This window comes from Eumetopias jubatus, unplaced genomic scaffold, assembly GCF_037043125.1.
Source record: "Eumetopias jubatus isolate StellerSeaLion01/CBP00866 unplaced genomic scaffold, mEumJub1_p1.0 scaffold_15, whole genome shotgun sequence".
Taxonomy (NCBI): domain Eukaryota; kingdom Metazoa; phylum Chordata; class Mammalia; order Carnivora; family Otariidae; genus Eumetopias; species Eumetopias jubatus.
This window is the reverse complement of record NW_028274821.1, coordinates 39,770,860-39,789,796: the sequence shown is the minus strand read 5'-3', so window position 1 is coordinate 39,789,796 and position 18,937 is coordinate 39,770,860. Positions and strand designations below refer to the sequence as shown.

The window sequence follows — 18,937 nt, the reverse complement described above, 5'->3', positions numbered from 1 at the left end:
GATTCTAATGCATCTACCCTAGTGCTGGTCCTCAGACAACAAACAAACAAAAGAAATTAAACAGACTCATAGATACAGGAAACAACTGTTGGTAACCAGAGTGGGGAGGTTTGGGAACAGGCAAAGTAGGTGACAGGGATTAAGATGTACAAACTTCAGTTACAAAATAAATAAGTTATGGGGATGCATTGTACACATAGGGAATACAGTCAATAATATTGTAATAACTTTGTATGGTGACAGATTGTAACTAGAGTTATTATGGGGATCATTTCATAATGTATGGAAATATCAAACCACTATGATATATACCTGAAACTAATAGGATATTGTTTGTCAATTATACTCTAATATAAAAAATGTGTAGAGAAATAAGAGTAACTCATATACTGGGTGAAAAGTCAGCTTGCTACAACAGACAAGTTCTGATCACAGTGCCTCTGGAATAGAATGTAAAAATATGGAGGTTTTTGTTGTTTGTCACTGACTTAATTGTGTTGACTATTTCAGGATATCCGTTATTGTCAGCAGAGATGGAAGACATAGAAGATGCACAACAACAGGAAGCTGCCCTGCTGACAAAGTGGCAAAGGATTATGGGGGTTAATTATGAAATAGTGGTAGGTTAGCTCAGCCTCCCTAACTTCCTAACTTGTAACTGTGGTTGAGCAGGAAGTTCATGACAAAAATAAAGATGATTTTCCTAAAGAGGGCTAGAGAAGTAGCAAATGCCCAGGACTTTTTTTGAAGACCTAAATGATTGAGGTATTTAAAAATTCAGGTTGGAGAAAGTTGGATAGTAACAAAGGAACTGAAATAAATGGAATGAAATTTTAGGACTCGTAATTCATCAATATTTTAATATTTTGAGCAGTCATTTGTATTATCTAGACAAAAGGAATGGGTTTGTTTTTTTTTTTTGATTCTTGAGTCTGGAATTTATGGAAAAAACCAGAATAGAGTGACAGAATATACTTAAAATAAAAATCATCATGATCTTATATATAAAATTCTAAGAGGATTTTTTTCCCACTCTATCCTTACATATTTATTTTGCTTAAGGGGTTTAATTCTGCATCTTTTCATACCATTTATTCCGTAGTGAATGTTTTATGTTTATTAATAGTTTGCATACCTTATATAGCAATCATGACCTGCTATCCTAAAAAGAGACTTAAGAAAGGTAATGTAAATTATCAATCTTGAGATGTATACCAGCAAATTTTAGGGATTTCAAAAGGAAAAATAAAACACTAGGTTAAGTAGAGTTTTTCATACTGCCTATAATATTCAAACAACTCTAGATTAGGAGAGATCAAAGAACAGATGTCATGTAATAACTAGCATTTATTGAGCACTTTGTGCCAAGCAGTATTCTTAGTGTTTCATTTAATCTTTGTGATATGATCTTTTTTTTTTAAAACACTCAAGATGGTTAACAGTCAAATAAGTAGTAAGTACAGCTGTTTTTACCATTTTAATCAAGTCAGGGAAGAATACAATAAGGTCCAGCTTAACTGTAGTTAATTTAGCATGAAAAGTAGGCTGGGGGATTCCTCTTATGGGGTAGGGTTAATATGCTGGGACATAGCCCTGAGACTGCACTTCTGTGGTGGTAATGGAATAGTGAAGGGAACTGTTCAACGAGCCCCTTTGTCATAGAGGTGAGACCCAGGACCATGAACTTTTGGTTGTCCTTTGTGCACGTTGTCTCTCGGTGGCACTCCCAGTAATCTGTCAAGGGCGAAATGTGCTATAGGTAAGAACCAAGCTGCTTATTGGCCTTCATCAAACAAAAGTAAGATAGATTTGATTTTAAATTGTTTGCTATGTAGCTATATAGCCTAAATATAGTCATAAGAGGAGTGGTATAGTAGAAGGAAGGATTGATGGACATTATCAGGGAGGGACTTGGAGGGCTGCTCAGTTGAAGCGATATTTACATTGGGTTTTAGGGAGTGAGAAGGATTTCATCCACAGATTTCAAAATTGGATGATGTAGCTTCTGATAATAACCCTGCACATATTAGCAAGATTTGAAATATCTTTAATTAAATACTGTTTTTCTCAGTTCCTCTATCCCTTAGTTTCCTGAACTATAAAATACAAGGGATGAAGTAGATCATCTTTAGTATTCCTTCTGATTTTAATACAGTTATTGGATTCTTTGTGAAAATGGGTGATTTCCTAACATTCTTCATTATTTAATGTAACAGGAAATAAGTTCATTCTCCTATTTGAAGCTCTGGTTTACTTTTAATGACCAGTGTTGTCCGTTGATACCAGCATAGGATCAGGAGTGTGGGCTCTAGATTCAGACTGCATAAGTTTCAAAGTTCTTGTATAGCTATGTGACTCTGGGTAAGATAGCCTCTTTGAACTTCATTTTCCTAATTTGGGAAACAAGGATAGACGTTGGAATGATTTATGAGAAGCAGGAGATAAACTACAAAATGGGGTTAGCCCAGTCCCTTGCACATAAGTGAAGTGCTAAGTGTGTGTCTTTTCTATGCTGTTGTTCGAACGCAGGCATTTGATTTCATCTGTGGCCATTTAGATTACCCTCCATTTGTTACTAGTTTCTTTTCTTTTTTTTTTAAGGTTTTCTTATTTGAGAAAGAAAGAATGAGACAGAGAGCATGAGAGGGGGGAGGGTCAGAGGGAGAAGCAGACTCCCCACTGAGCAGGGAGCCCGATGTGGGGGACTCGATCCTGGGACTCCAGGATCATGGCCTGAGCTGAAGGCAGACGCTTAACCGACTGAGCCACGCAGGCGCCCCTTGTTACTAGTTTCTGTAGGTGCTGCACTGCACAGTATCTCAGGTCCTGGCACCTGGCTCCTTCCTCTGCATTTGTGTTGGCTCATGAAACTGATAGATAATCAGTACTCTTTCAGAGGCAAAGCTCCAAAGCTTTGCAGCTCCACAATAACATTTTTGAAGCTTTTGTGAGAAGGTTGACTTTTTGGGGGGTGAACATAAAATATATGCATGAGGAAAAAAAAACAAATGAAAAAAATACTAGATTCATGATGATTTTTTCCTTTCAGGTGGCCCATGTGAGCAAGTTCAGTGAAAACAGTGGGTTGGGGATAAGTCTGGAAGCAACAGTGGGGCATCATTTTATCCGGTCTGTTCTACCAGAAGGTCCTGTTGGACACAGTGGGAAGCTTTTCAGTGGAGATGAGCTGTTGGAAGTAAGGAGCTATGCCATTCCTCCATCCCCTTAAATAAAATTCTGAAAAGGCTGCAGGAGGCTTAATGTGTAATAATAATATGCATAATAAGTAAGTTCTTCTTTTAAATTTCCTCTCCAAAGGGTACTTGAGAGAGAGATGCAAGTAAAAATCCACCAAAAGTAGAAATTTCAAATCTGTCTGTACATGGATCTTTAGACCTAATTCCATGCTGGGTGTTTTTTGTTTGTTTTAGTCCAGAGAACTATAAAAACTTTCTTTTAAAAAATTTAAAACAGTTATTCAATTTTTAGACCAGGTATCACTTTCACATATTTCAGAATCACAAAGAACATAGAGAGACCCTGAACAGTCTCTTTCTTGTGCTAATCCAGCCAGTTTTCATCACCCTTCATTAAGTAACTACCGTTACATTTGGTACTCTGCAGTCTTCCCGATATGTTTAAGGAAGAACTAGGAAAATTTGGATATATTCTTTCCCCCACTTTTAAAAGCATACTGGCATAGAATATGTACTGTTTTCCATTTTGATTTTTTCACTTAGTGATATAAAATGTCAATTTGTAGAATAATCTGTTCCTTTTCCCTTCACCCCTGGGTATTTTTTTTATTACTTCTCCCTTTCCAAACTACTACTCTGGCACGTGAAACGGGTGAACAATGGTGATTTTTCTGAGTGCTTTACAAGTCCCATTTCCAACACAACTCTAACATTGTTCTAGATCATACTACTGTAGGTAACTAGTTCTGAGCCCAGTAGAACTATGGTAATCACCATCGTAAAATTCATATTTATTTAATAAAAGATTGGTTTCAAAAGAGTACTCATGTTATGAAATGTTCTCTCTTGGGCAACTTCTCTTTTTGCACAGGTGAATGGCATAACTTTGCTTGGGGAAAATCACCAAGATGTGGTGAATATTTTAAAAGAACTGCCAATAGAGGTGACAATGGCGTGCTGTCGACGAACCGTGCCACCCACCAGCCAGTCAGGGTTGGATAGCCTGGACTTATGTGATATTGAACTGACAGAAAAGGTATCAGGTTTGAGACTAGCCAGAATAAATAATGGAAAGTCTAAATGGCATCTAAAATTTTTTAAGTCTTTTTTTTTCTTTCATTTGGCATTTGATTTCCTCAAAATCAGTGGCTTGTAGGAAAGACCTTGGAGTCAGACAAATGTGAGTTTGAGTCAGGCTTGGCACTTAACTAGCTCTGTGACCTTGGGCAAATCACTTCATCTTTCTGAATCTCACTTTTCTCCTCTGTAAAATCTACATCATAGTGCCTGTCTTCAGAGGGTGGTTCTGTTGTTCAAATAAGTTTGTATAATGATATTAGGTATTATGGCACCCTTTATGCTTGTATAATTTATTTATAGTATCCTCTATGAAAAATATACTCATAATGTGCCCATTTATAGAAGAGAAAACTGATGTAAATAGTATGTAGTACAAATGTGGTAAACAAAAGATACCTAATGCCTGGCACACGGTCATTGCTCTGTAAATAGCTAACATATGGATGGACATATCCTCTCTGTGATTTTAATCTTACTTGCATATTTTTGTACTTTTTAAATGTGAACAATTTGAGGTCATAATACTGCATGTCAGATAATATTCTGTGACATTCAGACCTCCTATTTTCCTGTTTGCTTATTCTTTTTCATCAAATCAAAATGTCAAGAAATAGAGCTCATCAGCTTTTCTGAGGACTCATAATAGATATCTAAAGTTAAGATTTGGACTTTACATAATTTGCGATCTAGTCAAATCTCATTTAAGGTATAATGAGACATGATGCTAGAACTTGACTTACATTATACTGCAAGAATCAGTACAGTAGAAGAATTTTGAAAGCTTTGAAGAATGTAATATTCATATGAGTGGAGTAGGTTAAATAAGAGACATAATTCCAAATTGCATAGAACTCACTCTGTCACCATACATGTCCATACACATTTTTTATGTGTTCTACATGGGATTATTACAATAAAGCAGGTGGACAGATTTGTATCCATGGTCCTAGGATGTGTAATAATTAACAGCAAAGATAGTATATAAACTAGAATTTCATCATCAAAAACATGTCTTTCTGAAATTGGTATGTTCATACAGATGAAGAAAACTGAGTTAACGTAGATTCACTTTATTTTTGCTGAAAGAAGCCAAGATTTTGTATTCCTATTTCTGTGCTGAGTGCTTTATAAATGTTATCTCATTTAATTCTTAACAGTTCTATCAAATGGGTAACTGTGAAATTCAGGTTAAGAATATTGCTCAAGGCAACACAGTTAAGAAATCATAGACACAGTCTTTAAGCCCAGACTAATCTGACTTCAAATCTTGTCTTGCTACTGTGCATGCTAATTTATTAATGAAATAATCATGTGCACAAGTCACAACCTTTGAGAACCTTTGCAGAGAGTACATTTACATAGAGCCATTCATTCTTGAATTGTTATATATCATAAGAATTTTTTCTTTAATATCAAAGTAGATTTACAGTTTTTTTTTTTTCTGACTACAGAGGTGACTCAGACACTGATGAAAAAAGGTGAAAGCCACCCATGGTCATGCTGCTGAGATACAACCGTTGTGCATTTTTATAGGAGACCTTTGAACCATACATTTTTAATGCCTGTTCCATGTTAGGTATTTCTGCCTCTTTAACAACCTTCAGTAATTACTGCCTTAATCTGTAAAAGTTTCATGATAAGCTCTTGCTCCTTTTATTTGTGAGTGGTTTGTTCTGGACAGATGCTGGGACTCTCCCTGTCCTTGTGGTGTTGGTATGTGTCTGCTGGTCTGGTGCCCCTGAAATAAGAACCGTGTGGTCTGTTACGCAGCCTCATGTAGATCTGGGCGAGTTCACTGGGTCCTCGGAGACTGAGGAACCTGTGCTGGCGATGACCGAGGCAGCTCAGAATGCGGAGGAGGTTCAAGGACCTTTGGCCATGTGGGAGGTTGATGTGCAGCATATTGAACTGGAGAAAGGAAACAAAGGACTTGGTTTTAGCATTTTAGATTATCAGGTAAATATGTCCTATTTTTAACAATTTTTTTAAAAAGATATATATTCAAGGTATATCGTAGATAAGAGAAAAAGCAGTTGATATTTCAGAGTTATGAAAGACATTTCCTTGTTTCTAGCAAATCCTCCAAAATAATAATTTATATGGTTTATTTATCATGAAGGGTTTCTTTTAACATTGAGTTCATTGAACTCTTTCTAGATTTCAGCTCTTGAAAATTTGAAGAACATACAAAATACATTTTAGGAATATCATAGAAATACAGTTTTTTTTTGTTATTTGGGGAATATGTCTAAATTATTTTTATTTCCATGCTCATAATTGATAGTTCATATTTCAGTGGTAAGACTCAAAGTATTAAATACTTATTTCTTTTGTCTGTCGTGAATTATAGAGTTCTAATTGAAAATGGATTCTTGTCATTTGACTTAATGACTAAATTTATGAAGAAACTTAAACTGGTCAAGTGTAGCGTCCTTACCCTGCATTGCACTCTGTGCTGGGTAACTGAGGAAATGCTTATGCATGTGTGAGAGAGCCTCCTCATTAATTAAGACTGAACCAGAGAGCCATCTCCAGTGACTTCCAGGAGCTGTGTTCTTTATAGGGCTTGATTGTGGAGCCTTGTTCTAATATTAAGGTTGCTGTGTATCTGAAAACACTGCATCATCACATACTACTATGTGGACTCTTTCTGTTTTTCTTCATTTCAGAAAGATAGGCCTGACCTTCTAGTACACTCACATCTACTGATGTCCCACAATAGTAACATCCTATTTAACAAATGCTGTTGTGGGGACACCTGGGTAGCGCTCAGTTGGTTAAGCATCTGCCTTCGGCTCAGGTCATGATCCCGGGGTTCTGGGATCGAGCCCCGCAACAGGCTCCTTGCTCAGCGGGGGGTCTACTTCTCCCTCTCCCTGCTGCCCCCCACCAGACTTGTAGTCTCTCTCTGTCAAATAAATAAATGAAATCTTTAAAAAACAAACAAACGCTGTTGTCAATAATTCCTATATCTGATGTCCAGCCTCAGAAGACAGTTGTAAGATTGGACAATTTATCAAAAATTAAAATTATAATTTTATAGTGATCTGTACAGTTGAAGTAGTCTACTCAGGAACAACTTGGTACTTAAGGATGCCATCCTTTAGGGGAACTCTTCCTAAACTCTTCAAAATGGAGATAGCCTTTACCTAGATAATTTGTTTAGACGTGTTGCATGAAAATTCTTTTTTGAGGCACTTGAAACAATTACCCATCCATTATAATTCAGTGGGCAATCTATAAAAACAATTTTTCAATAAAAAGGAGCTACCTTCTTTTTTTTTTTTTTTTTTTTTTTTTTTTTTATCTTTTTCCCTTCCCCATTCTTTCAGGATCCCATTGATCCAGCAAGCACTGTGATTGTAATTCGTTCTTTGGTGCCTGGCGGCATTGCCGAAAAGGATGGTCGACTTCTTCCTGGAGATCGACTCATGTTTGTCAATGATGTTAACTTGGAAAACAGCAGTCTTGAAGAAGCTGTGCAGGCTTTGAAGGGTGCGCCAGCAGGAACTGTGAGAATCGGAGTTGCTAAACCGTTACCTGTAAGAATTCGTATTTTATCGATTTTTCTTTTTCAGTTTGTAAACAAAATGGCTTTTAGGCTTACTTTTAGCTTCAGAAGGTGTTCTCATGAGTGAATCATGACTTTTAGTATGGTTATTGGCTGTGTGAGTGTAAAGATTTAATTTTGAATAATAGTTTTTAAAAGAATAAAGGAAAGAAAATGAGATTCAGAAATAAATTTATAATTTTAAATTATGCTTTTATAGTATGCTTTTGATCTTTTTTATTGGATAATAAGGTCATGATGAATATAGAATCAAATATTTTAAAAGAAATATGCCTTAAAATGTCTATACCAACATAGTAGGGTATTAGAGAAATTAATAGCATTCACAACTAACAGTGCGATCTTTAATTATAGTGGAATAAAGTAGAATCTCTGTCAGTGTGGTTTAAGGTCCTGCATTCTGTTGATTTCAACACATTTCTTGTCTAATTACTGCAGAGCAAGAAACTGAACTTTTCACAGTGGGTTCATCAGCTTGTGGCTCTTCTCCTGGGAGGCAGTCACCCTCCTGTCATTAATTAGTGTGGTATTAAAAACAACTAATCAGTTCATGCTACATAATGTCAGTATGTTTATTAGGTATAGTGATTACAGCATAGCACTTATCACTGAATTCCAAGTAAGTATTAGAGACATTCTCAATATTTGTGGGACTTTTTTAATGTATAAATATATTTTTAAGGCAAAGGGCAAATATACCTTAAGAAAACACAAACACATAGGTACATTTGCATAAACATCAAATAACAATTTGTTGACTTTATGAAAGAATTTGTTCAAATAGTAAGCTTTGTTAATACATTTGCAATGTTAGATATTTCATGCCTCATTTTGTACTCCACAAAGAGCTTTGGTAACCTGTGGAAATATATTTATGACAACAGAGGAAAGGAGAGAAGTTCTGCATGTGTTGCTGATGCAGGGTGATGTAGGCAAGACAATCTATTTTAGGCTATTTTATTTGAGATTGGAATAAATATGTTAGGTTTTCTGTCAGTGTGATTAAGGTTGCAATATAATAGATTAGGAATGTAATTTAAGTAGATTCTGTACATGTAGACTTTTTTTTTTTTTTTTTTGCTGTTTTTTAAGCTATGCTCAATTGAGAGACTCCACTGTAGGGTTCTCTGACATTCCTTATCAAGTAAATCACATTCTTTAAAATGATATTCTAGTAAGGGATGACAGAGAGAAGATGATCCTTCCTTTTTAATGTTTTTTTTTCCCTGCAACTTCTTTTATATCTTAACACCTAAAAGGTGCCTTACTTATTTTTATATTAAGAAGTCATTATCTAATCAGAATATTTGGCAGATAAAACTGACCAGAAGGTTATTATATAATATAAAAAAATTGTTGATTTTGATGATCTTTTGTAAGGAGAATGAAAAATGTAGAAGGGATTTTCATCTAACAGATGATGTATTGGTATTAGAAGAATGTCCTTTTGTATCTTAACAAATAAAAACATTAAATATGAATATTTATCCTATTTCATGTTCATCATTCTATGTCTAAGTCATATGTTATCATTTGAAAACGTTCCCATTTTTTCCCTCTCTTCTCCTTATGTCTTCTTCTATCCCCGCCCCGCTTTCCTTCCTTCCCTCTTTACTCTTCTCCCTCAAACTCATCCTCAAACACTGAGCCTCCTTCTCCCTGCAGCTTTCACCAGAAGAAGGGTATGTTTCTGCTAAGGAGGATTCCTTTCTCCACCCGCCACACTCCTGCAAGGAGGAAGGGCTGGCTGACAGAGCCCTCTTCAGGGCTGACTTGGCTCTGGTTAGTGGCCACAACATATCAAGTCTTCTTTCAGAAATCTTACGTGTCTTATTTTTTACTTTTCAAAATATTCTAAAATCTTACTGTATACTCTTTGTTCATAATGTTTTGGAAAACCAAACATTTTCATTTCAACTTCTAGTGGTTCTCATAGTTCAAAATAGGAAGAAAAACCATAACATGTGTGAAAACTATTTGTTGGACTTAGGGAAGAAATTCAGTTAGCAAAGCATTCTGGCAACTAGTAGAATTAATCTTTACATCATACCAAAAGTTGTTGAAGCAGTCGTTTGCTCTGATTTCATACTTGGGCCATTTCTAGGCATTATTTAGCTGTTTTCAGCTAATCAGTTGTTTTGGCTACCTTTTAATGAGGTAACTTAAACTATATTTTTTCCATTCGATACAAATAATGTGAAAACCACATCAATTGGTTCGGTTATTAAGTAACACAAAAGCCTCCAAAATAGTCAAAACCCATGTGTTCTAAAATTACAAAATGTAATAAACATCACTGATTTACTAGAAAATTTTAAATTAAAATTTTATTTTTACTTGATCTATATAAAATCATTCATTAGAGTAAATGTATTGGTGGCCCACTGGAGACCACTTTGATGAATAAATGCATGCATCTTGCTCCTAAGAACCTCATTGTCTGGTAGAAGAGATAATACTATAGCAATAATTAAGATATAAAGCTAAACACCCCATGCAAGTAAACATGTGACATTTATACAACATAAATATAACAAATTGTACATCCTATTCTATTGCTCCTATTAAAGCCAGGTTCCTGGCCTAACTTTCTTTTTGGGCAAGTAATGCCCAGTGTGACTAGAAAGGATATGGCCAGCTTTTGAAATCCTTGTTTCAGTGTATCAGAATAGAGAGTGAGGTTTAAAACCCATGGTTTTCTCCATTATGTATTTATAACCAGTTGTGCACATCTTGCTTTAGAACTGAGTATGTATTATTTCTTTGATTTTGATAGTCCTCTAATTTTTGGGAGATCAGTTTTTCTTGTTAATATTTTTCAACTAACCAGCTCCTGAAATTGTCTTTTAGGAAGTTTTGGTGTATGTTATAATAAACACAATAATATCACATTACAATATAATTAATCCATGACACAAAGCTTAGTTGATGCCACCTGTCTGGATAGCGATGTGAAGTATTTACTGTCTAGATTGTTGTACATGATAAATATTTGTGAAGGGTAAACCTCCACAAAGTAATTCACTAGTGAATTTGAACATGTATTTAAAATACATTATTAGAGAGAGGGTCACTTGGAAAGGGCGTACCTGTATTCTTAGCATGTTTTTGCAAGAATGTGACCTGGTATAATGTTATAATTCTCCTGGCAAAACAAATTGAAATCACAAGGAAGTAGAACACATAGGATTTTGCCATCAAGAGAGAAAATGCCGATAATATCAGAGAAGGGTAGTATTTATGTTAGTTCTATCTATTCTAAGGTATAACTGTGAGTGAATTGTAAATAGAGCTTTAAGCTCCTCATGAGTTGATTCTTTCACTTGGTTCTGCCACAGAAGATAGTATTAGGAGCTTTAGGTAATATATATAGTGAAATGTTCTACTTCATATGAGTTTTCCAAGAATAGGAGTTTACAGCTTTATAGCTTCCCCACAACCATCAGTAGCCCCGTGTCTGTTAGTATATCTGTTAATCACAGATACTCTTTTTGGTTTCTGATGATCACCAGCAAATTCCGAATCTGCAACTTGAAAGGTTTTTAAAATCTAGTTTAAGATAACTTAAAATAGGTGTGCCTGAGTGGCTCAGTCAGTTAAGCATCTAACTCTGGATCTCAACTCAGGTCTTGATCTCAGGGTCATGAGTTGAAGCCCCTTATTGGGCTCCATGCTGGATGTGGAGTCTGCTTTAAAAAAATAACTTAAGATATATTGTTTTAGTGAGCTTTATAAATAGGTAATTGCCTAGCTGCCTTGCTGAATAATAGTTTATTTTAGTTGAATAGGAAAAGCATTGACCTTATTTTATTATAAAATTCTAGGAGTTGCGCAGGTGGTTTTAAAAAATAACGTGAAGTAGAGAAAGTAAATATTTTCCTTAATTTATGGAACCACTTAAACTTCGAATGGACCCAGACCCTTTGTTAATTGTTACCGTTGTCCTTTTATTGCTGGGATAAGGAACTGATGGTGGCACCAGTCTGTCCTTGTTCCGTTGCCTTGGTCAGTCTCTGATGTGTTGAAGAGGGTGAAGAGGTCATGTCGAAAATAGGATGAACGCCGGTATGCTTTTTAGTCTCAAGTGGAGACTTGTCATACATGTAACCAGAATTTCCAACTGATATTATCGTTTTGATTCCTAGGTGGACACAAATGAGGCCGACTTAGCAGATGAATCGACACTGGAGTCTCAGTACTCTCCTGATAATGACAGTATCTACTCCACTCAAGCCTCTATTTTATCTCTTCACGGCAGTGCTTGTAGCGATGGCCTGAACTATGGTCCCTCCCTTCCATCTTCTCCTCCCAAGGTACAAAGGAATTGCATTTTATTTACGGGAGAGCCTTGTGTGTAATTCTCTAGAGGTTAGTGTTTATGGGGGATGTTGGGAGTAGTATGGTAGAGGCATTATGTTTTTCCAGTCATGGATTCATTATCAGATTAAAGTGCAGTTCCATTTAGGTAATGTTGATTGAGCATCTTTTAGACCACTAGGTACTATTTAAATCTAGGATCTGTTGTACAGAACGAGAGAGACAAGGGTCCAAGGCTTTGAGTAGGATTTATATGATAGAAAAGTTTTAATGAAATGTATTTCTCAAGTTATGTATTTAGCTGTGTCTGCTTTAGAAAAATCATGAGGATAACTTTATTTTCTTAATGGTTTTAAAATCAATTTTCATGCAGAGTTGGATAGTAAAATATTTCTTGTATTAATTCAATATTTACTAGCAAGATAAATTTAATACTGTCATATGTTTTAATATAAAATGATGCCAAAAAATACTTTACATAGAAATCACAGTGAATGGCAAAGTATGGTTAAGTTTCTGGGTATGAATGAAGACTTTAGTTACTATTTGACATATCTGTGCCATGTATATTTTAGAAATAGATTATTGACATAAATGCTCCAACTCTTCTTCATTTTCTTGGTGATGTACTTTATAATGTTTAGTAAGTAATATTTTAAAACCTACCCAATCTTTTGGGCATGAAATGGTATCTTACTATTTGCATTTGGAGTTCTGCTTTTTAGTGGGGTTGAACACTGTTTCACATATTGGTCTTTTGGTTTTCACTTGTGTCAGTGACTTCTTCATACCTTTTGGCAATTTTTATATTGTGTTGTCTGTCTTCCTATTGATTTGTTGGAGTTTTTTTTTTTTTTATATTTTCTAGAAATACAAATACACAAAACAGTTCAGTGTATTTTAGGAGTATGTGTGTGAGTATGTGTATTGAAAAAGCTAAAGATGTATAGGAATGACTTTTTTCAACTTCAGGAAAGAAGTTATTCTTTGAGAAAGAAGGAAGCATGGGAATTCGGCTGTAACTGTAATACATTATATCCTTTTAAGAGGAAAGAGAGATTGAAGAAAATATGGCAAAATGTTAACGTCTGGGCAAAGAGTTCATGTATGGATATAATTTCTTTATTCTTCCATGTTGGAAACATACCATAAACATTAAAAATCAAGATAAAACAACTAGACAGCAACTTTCTTAAATACATGAAATATATATTTTCCATATAAATTAAATTCAGCAGGAAGGAAATCTGCATTTTTGAATAAGATGGAAAATAGACTTTCCACAGGTCTAGCACAGTTTTCCTCCTTTTCTGATTAACAAGTAATTTTTTGGCCAGAACCTTTTCCAAGCATTTTCTTTTATGTTCAAGGTGCACCTGTTATCCTTGCAAATGATGCTGGGAAGTCTCCTTGAATTGGTTTGCAAGGTATAATCTTGAATGGAGCAGCTGCTCCTCTTTCGCCGCACCTGAGACTGTCTATGTGCCTGGGTCCTGTCTGGAACGTGTTCAGGCTTTACTGGCCTCGGGGCTGGAAGCTGAGTTCATCTCCTAATGGACTCTCCGAATCCACAGCGGAGCGCTGCTTCTTGCCAGTGGGACAGATTGCATTGTTTAACTTAGTAATTGTTACTTAAAGGGATTACACAATCTGCATACTGAGAAGCATGTATTTTATAGGGCAAATGCTGGTTGTATGCAGCACAACATACTGGCTTACTGAAGTCTATTTGCCTCCTTTTTTTTTTTTTCTTAAGCAGTTACTCTTTTGTTAAAGCAGATTTTGGCAAGCTGGCCTATCAACTGAAATATTTAAACTACAAAACAACAAAGAAGACATTAATGAGGATGTTTTAAAACACACTGAAACTCCTCTGTGTGCTTTCAGTTTTCTTAGAAAGTAGGACTGTTTCTGCATCATGGTAAATCTCTGCAACATTTTTTATTTTTGTTTTTGTTTTGTGGTGTCTTTATAGCACCAAGATATTTACCAGAAAATTATGTGTAAATAAAAAATTAGATGATGTATTCATTTTCCTGTTTCTTTGCACTAAATTTATTTTAAAAAGACAGAATGGCAATTTGTTAATGGAATTTAGAACTGGCCATTTTTTTCTGGCCATTTTTCTTAAGAGTGCACTCACTTTGGAGCCCTCTAATTGATAACATAAAATCTTGTATATTATTTAAGACAGAAGCCTCCATACTGATTTAAAGAAGTGTAAAATTGAGTATGAGGATCTCAGTGATTCCTAGGTTTTTGACTTCCAATCTTGGTGGTTGGAAATGCACAGGTAATTTCACCTTTCTTGTTACCTTAATGAGAAGTCTTTGATCTTGGTCAGGTACCCTGCCAGAAGTTTTAAGAACTAATCACCCAGAGCAGGGACTCGTCATAGGAGGGAGGCCTGACTCCTAAAAGCAGAGTGTGGGCCTGACAGCAGCGTAGATACCAAAGACTCCTAGGCATATGTTGGAACTCCTTTGTCCAAAATTCTCCCATCTGGGAGACCATTCTGATTTTTTTAAGGAGTGGTGTTCACTTAATTTGATTAATTATCATTTAAGGAAAATAACCATTACTCAAGAATCTGAAAAATACTGTAGAGCTACTTCTATGGCATTTGGACTAATAGAGGCAAGTCATTGAGATGTGAATTTTAAAGGCAAAAACCCAGTGGGTCTTCTCATTGTTGTAGGTTAAAATTTTTTTCTTTTTATCCCCCTTTCCTTGTCACCCTTAAAGACAACAAAACGCAGAAATAATTGTTTTCCAAAGTTAAACGCTTGTAGACTTCTGTTTAAAAGCTCAACATGGTTTTGGGGAGAAGATGCTTTCATTTATTTTTTTCTGTTTTGGATTTTTAAATACACCCAATAAAGATGATTTATGTAATGAGTCTTCCCTTCTACCCCTTATCCACACTCTCAACCCCCACCCTCCGTTGTATATCCACACTCACTGTCGCTCCAGGGATGAAATGACTACCAGTTTGGTGCATGTCCTTCATTCCTCATATTGGTCCACTAGGAAATGCTACTGATTCTAGCGCAAGTTGAACTCCGTGTTTGTCAAGCTAGAAGCCCCTCCTCCTACCTTGCACACAAAACATAGCCAGTGGATTCCGTGATTAAAAAAAAAAAATCTATCTGTTCCTAAAGATCTCTACTTACTGTCATTCTGTAGCATCAATATTGCTGCCTTCACACCCATGCTTAAAATGTTTGCTTGTTTCTTTCTTTGGAGAAACGGTTAGTATCAAAAACTAATGAAATCACTCTAGTCAAGATGATGAGAGTGATTGTGGAAGTCTTGGTGACAAAACTGCAAGCTCTCAAAGTATAAAAGAAGTCCCTTTTTTGCTCAGTAGGGTCGGTACACAGACAACAGAGGAAGTACTATACCTTATCTCGGAAAGAGTGGCAGAGGGGCGCCTGGGTGGCTCAGTCGGTTAAGTGGCTGCCTTCGGCTTGGGTCATGATCCCAGGGTCCAGGGATCGAGCCCTGCATCAGGCTCCCTGCTCAGCAGGAAGCCTGCTTCTCCCTCTCCCTCTCCCACTCCCCATGCTTGTGTTCCTTCTCTTGCGCTCTCTGTCAAATAAATAAATAAAATCTTTAAAAAATATATATATCAAGTAGGGGCACGTGTTGATGTGGATTTTTGTAAGACTTCAGTTTAGGTACCAAGTTGTACTGGGAAATTATAGAGTTCTTTTCGAACATCTTACAGGGGAAGAACTGCTTTTCTTTTAGATCCATAAGACTTTTAAAAATAAAACTCAGTTGGTTGTTCAGCAACCAGAAACGTTTCTGAAGTAGGTGTATGTTGTCTGCTGTGTTGATTAGCTCTTTCTTTTCTGTGTGTCTGTGTTAACTCCTTTATGAATAATGCATGGAAATTTCTGTCACACGATTTATAGTAAACCCTAGCTAACAAGGGCGGCTTGACCTCCTTTTGTGATGAAAAGCAGTTTTAATTGTTATCTTTATTTGAGGCCTGGGGAAGATGATATACTGCTAAATATTATAATTAATTTAGTAATACAGAAGCTAATTCTGTAGTAAGTGCATTGTTGTTTTTCATTAGAACAAAGAAGTCATCAAATTTGGGTAAATGGGCCAACAGGTTAGTGTCTACGTTCCAGCAATGTGGAGGATGATGGTTTCCTATCGTTGTTCCTGAAGAGTCTAAAGATGTTCCTGGCTTGTACGATATTCACACTTGCCTCAATTCTTTGTACCAGGAATATTTGATAATTCCAGAGAGATAACTTATGCTGATAAGAGGAATGTAATTAACTCTGTTGGAAAAATTGATTACCCTTTTAGAAAAAATAGAAAGAGATCCATATCTCACACCACACCCTGAAATAAATTCTAGAAGGATTAGAACTGAATCTGAAAAGAAAGCATTTATAAAACAGAAGAAAAATACTAGAAAGCATTTCATTTTCTTTGTATGGAAGGATTTGTTAAGCAACTTTTGAAACTCTGTAGCACAGAAAATTTTGACAAATTTGATTATGTAAAGAATTCCATAAAGAGTTACATAAAGAATTCTTGATTACATAAATAATTTAATTTCTGCAAATATATCTATATAACATGTACAAACTGAAAAGGTAAGTAACAGGCTGGGGAAATACTTGTGGTATATATTACAAACTTTACCTACAGAATATATCAATGACAGGAACAAGTGGAAACCCCCTGATGAAAAGTTGGATATAATATATGAAGAGAATGTTGACAGGAGATATATAAATGGCAGGTCCTCATTAATTGTCAGGGACATGCATAGTAAATGCTAAGGTTTATATTTATTAGAATATATTTCTTTCAGATCAAATTACCAAACGAATTTATGGTTGGCAAGATTAGTTCACAGGTAGTCCCAAATTTTTGTGAGAGAAAATTGGAAGACATATGTATCAATATTTTAAGTGTCCGTATTATTTGGCCCACAATTTTAGTTTATACTAAATAAATTTTCTCACGTGCACAAAAATGTGTAATAAAAATAACAGTAATGGCTCACAGTTATTGGGCATTTTCTATTAAGCCAGATGTGTTATTTAGTACTTTGTGGTATTCACTCTCTGTCCTCCCAATAGTCCTGAATTATTTTTATTTTCCCCAATTAACAGATGAAGGGACCAAGGCACAGAGGATGCTAGTGGTATAGTGAGCGTCTGAACGTGCACTCCAGAGTCTGCACTCCAGGGCCCTTCAGACTTAGGAGTAGTTTTGTGGTCATAAGAAGATGGAGGTTCACGTTTATTTACTGACACGGAAATCTCTCATGTCTAGATATAAAGATACCTCAAAAAAGAAAGTAAAAACATTCTACTTAATTAATGGTTTCAGTTAGTTTAAAAAATTTTTTAACTGCATGTATGTGTGATTGTGTCTTGGTACTTGTACTTATTTAGTATGCAAATGAATAAAAAATTCTGACAGACACATTCAGCTGATTCCAGCTCTTTCTACCGGGAGAAAAAGGAAGTAGGACCCATAGGGAGAGCTTTCATGTTATACTCTATAAATACACACATATATATACCTGCATGGCTTGAATCTTTTCTGATGATAATGTATTCCTATGCTACTTTCGTACTTTAAAAATATTTATAAGAAAATTGTAGGGCAAACATGTTTATTCAGTAGCAGTTGATGGAGCAACTGCTTGCCCAAAGCACATAAGTGATAGAATATATCTTTTGTAAATAGATGCATACATATATGTCGAACTAGAATTTTAGAGTTTCAGGGAATTTTAGAGATTAAATATGAAGTCAAGAGAGGTTCTGTTATGATGTAAGAGAGCCTAGATTAGAGCCTACATCTTATTATACACCTTCTTAGTATTCCCTTTGTTTATCTTGCAGAATATTTATGAAAGTTTTCCCTATAATAATTTGAATTACATAGCTTTCTGTTCTCCTTAAATACCTAGAAATGCGTATCAAAATAATTTTTCCTTGGAGATTTTTGTAAATCAGAATCAATATTCTCTTTACGTTCTTGATCTTACGTAGGAACTTCATACTGATTGAAAATGAACTACTCTTTAAGATTTGAAAGTAGACGTTACTTGCTTTCCTATGTGGATTGAACTATAATTTTACTTGTGAGTAGAACATAATATTCTATCTAAATGATCTCATGTACAGTATATAGTACAAGTATAACTCACTTGAACATGACATACGTGATCTGCAGGAAAGGTATACAAAAGCATTTATAAAAATAGATATGCAGAATGTCAGCTAAGAGAAGAATTTGTATGTTTGCTAATACTTCTTGAGTAATGAAAATTACATTGTGTTTTGTTTTCCACTAGTTATTCATTAAGAAATGGTCTTGCAAAATATATTGATGTAACTCTGGCTGTGATTTTTTATTGTTTGTTCTTTAATCATCAGGATGTTATTGAAAATTCTTCAGATCCGGTACTTGATCTGCGCCTGTCCTTGGAGGAACTATACACCCAGAATCTCCTGCAAAGACAGAATGAGAGTCCATCTTCAGTAGACTTGAGCATGGGACCTGCCTCTGGCTTTACTGTAAATGATTATACCCCTGCAAATGCTATTGAACAGCCATACAAATGTGAAAACACAAGAACATGGGCTGAATCTCACCTACCAAATGAAATGATACCAAGTGCAGAACTTACTTCTCCCATGCTACCTGATTCAACTGGAAAGGTAAGATTTTAAGATATGTATTGTATATGATGATGAGGTTGGAAACAGTGACACGGAGTATT

At 35.5% G+C, this 18,937-nt stretch overlaps 1 protein-coding gene across 1 annotated transcript in view; it reads left to right on the top strand.

Annotated features, from left to right (window-relative positions):
• Window positions 1–18,937, top strand: part of MPDZ (multiple PDZ domain crumbs cell polarity complex component) — a 141,540-nt gene that overhangs the window by 45,785 nt on the left and 76,818 nt on the right. Inside the window, exons 12-19 of the mRNA XM_088019154.1 lie at window positions 511–620; window positions 3,050–3,196; window positions 4,069–4,233; window positions 6,048–6,233; window positions 7,610–7,819; window positions 9,514–9,630; window positions 11,994–12,161; window positions 18,591–18,875. Of these exons, the coding sequence (XP_087875280.1) occupies window positions 511–620; window positions 3,050–3,196; window positions 4,069–4,233; window positions 6,048–6,233; window positions 7,610–7,819; window positions 9,514–9,630; window positions 11,994–12,161; window positions 18,591–18,875 (1,388 nt within the window). The remainder of the gene's footprint in view (window positions 1–510; window positions 621–3,049; window positions 3,197–4,068; window positions 4,234–6,047; window positions 6,234–7,609; window positions 7,820–9,513; window positions 9,631–11,993; window positions 12,162–18,590; window positions 18,876–18,937) is intronic.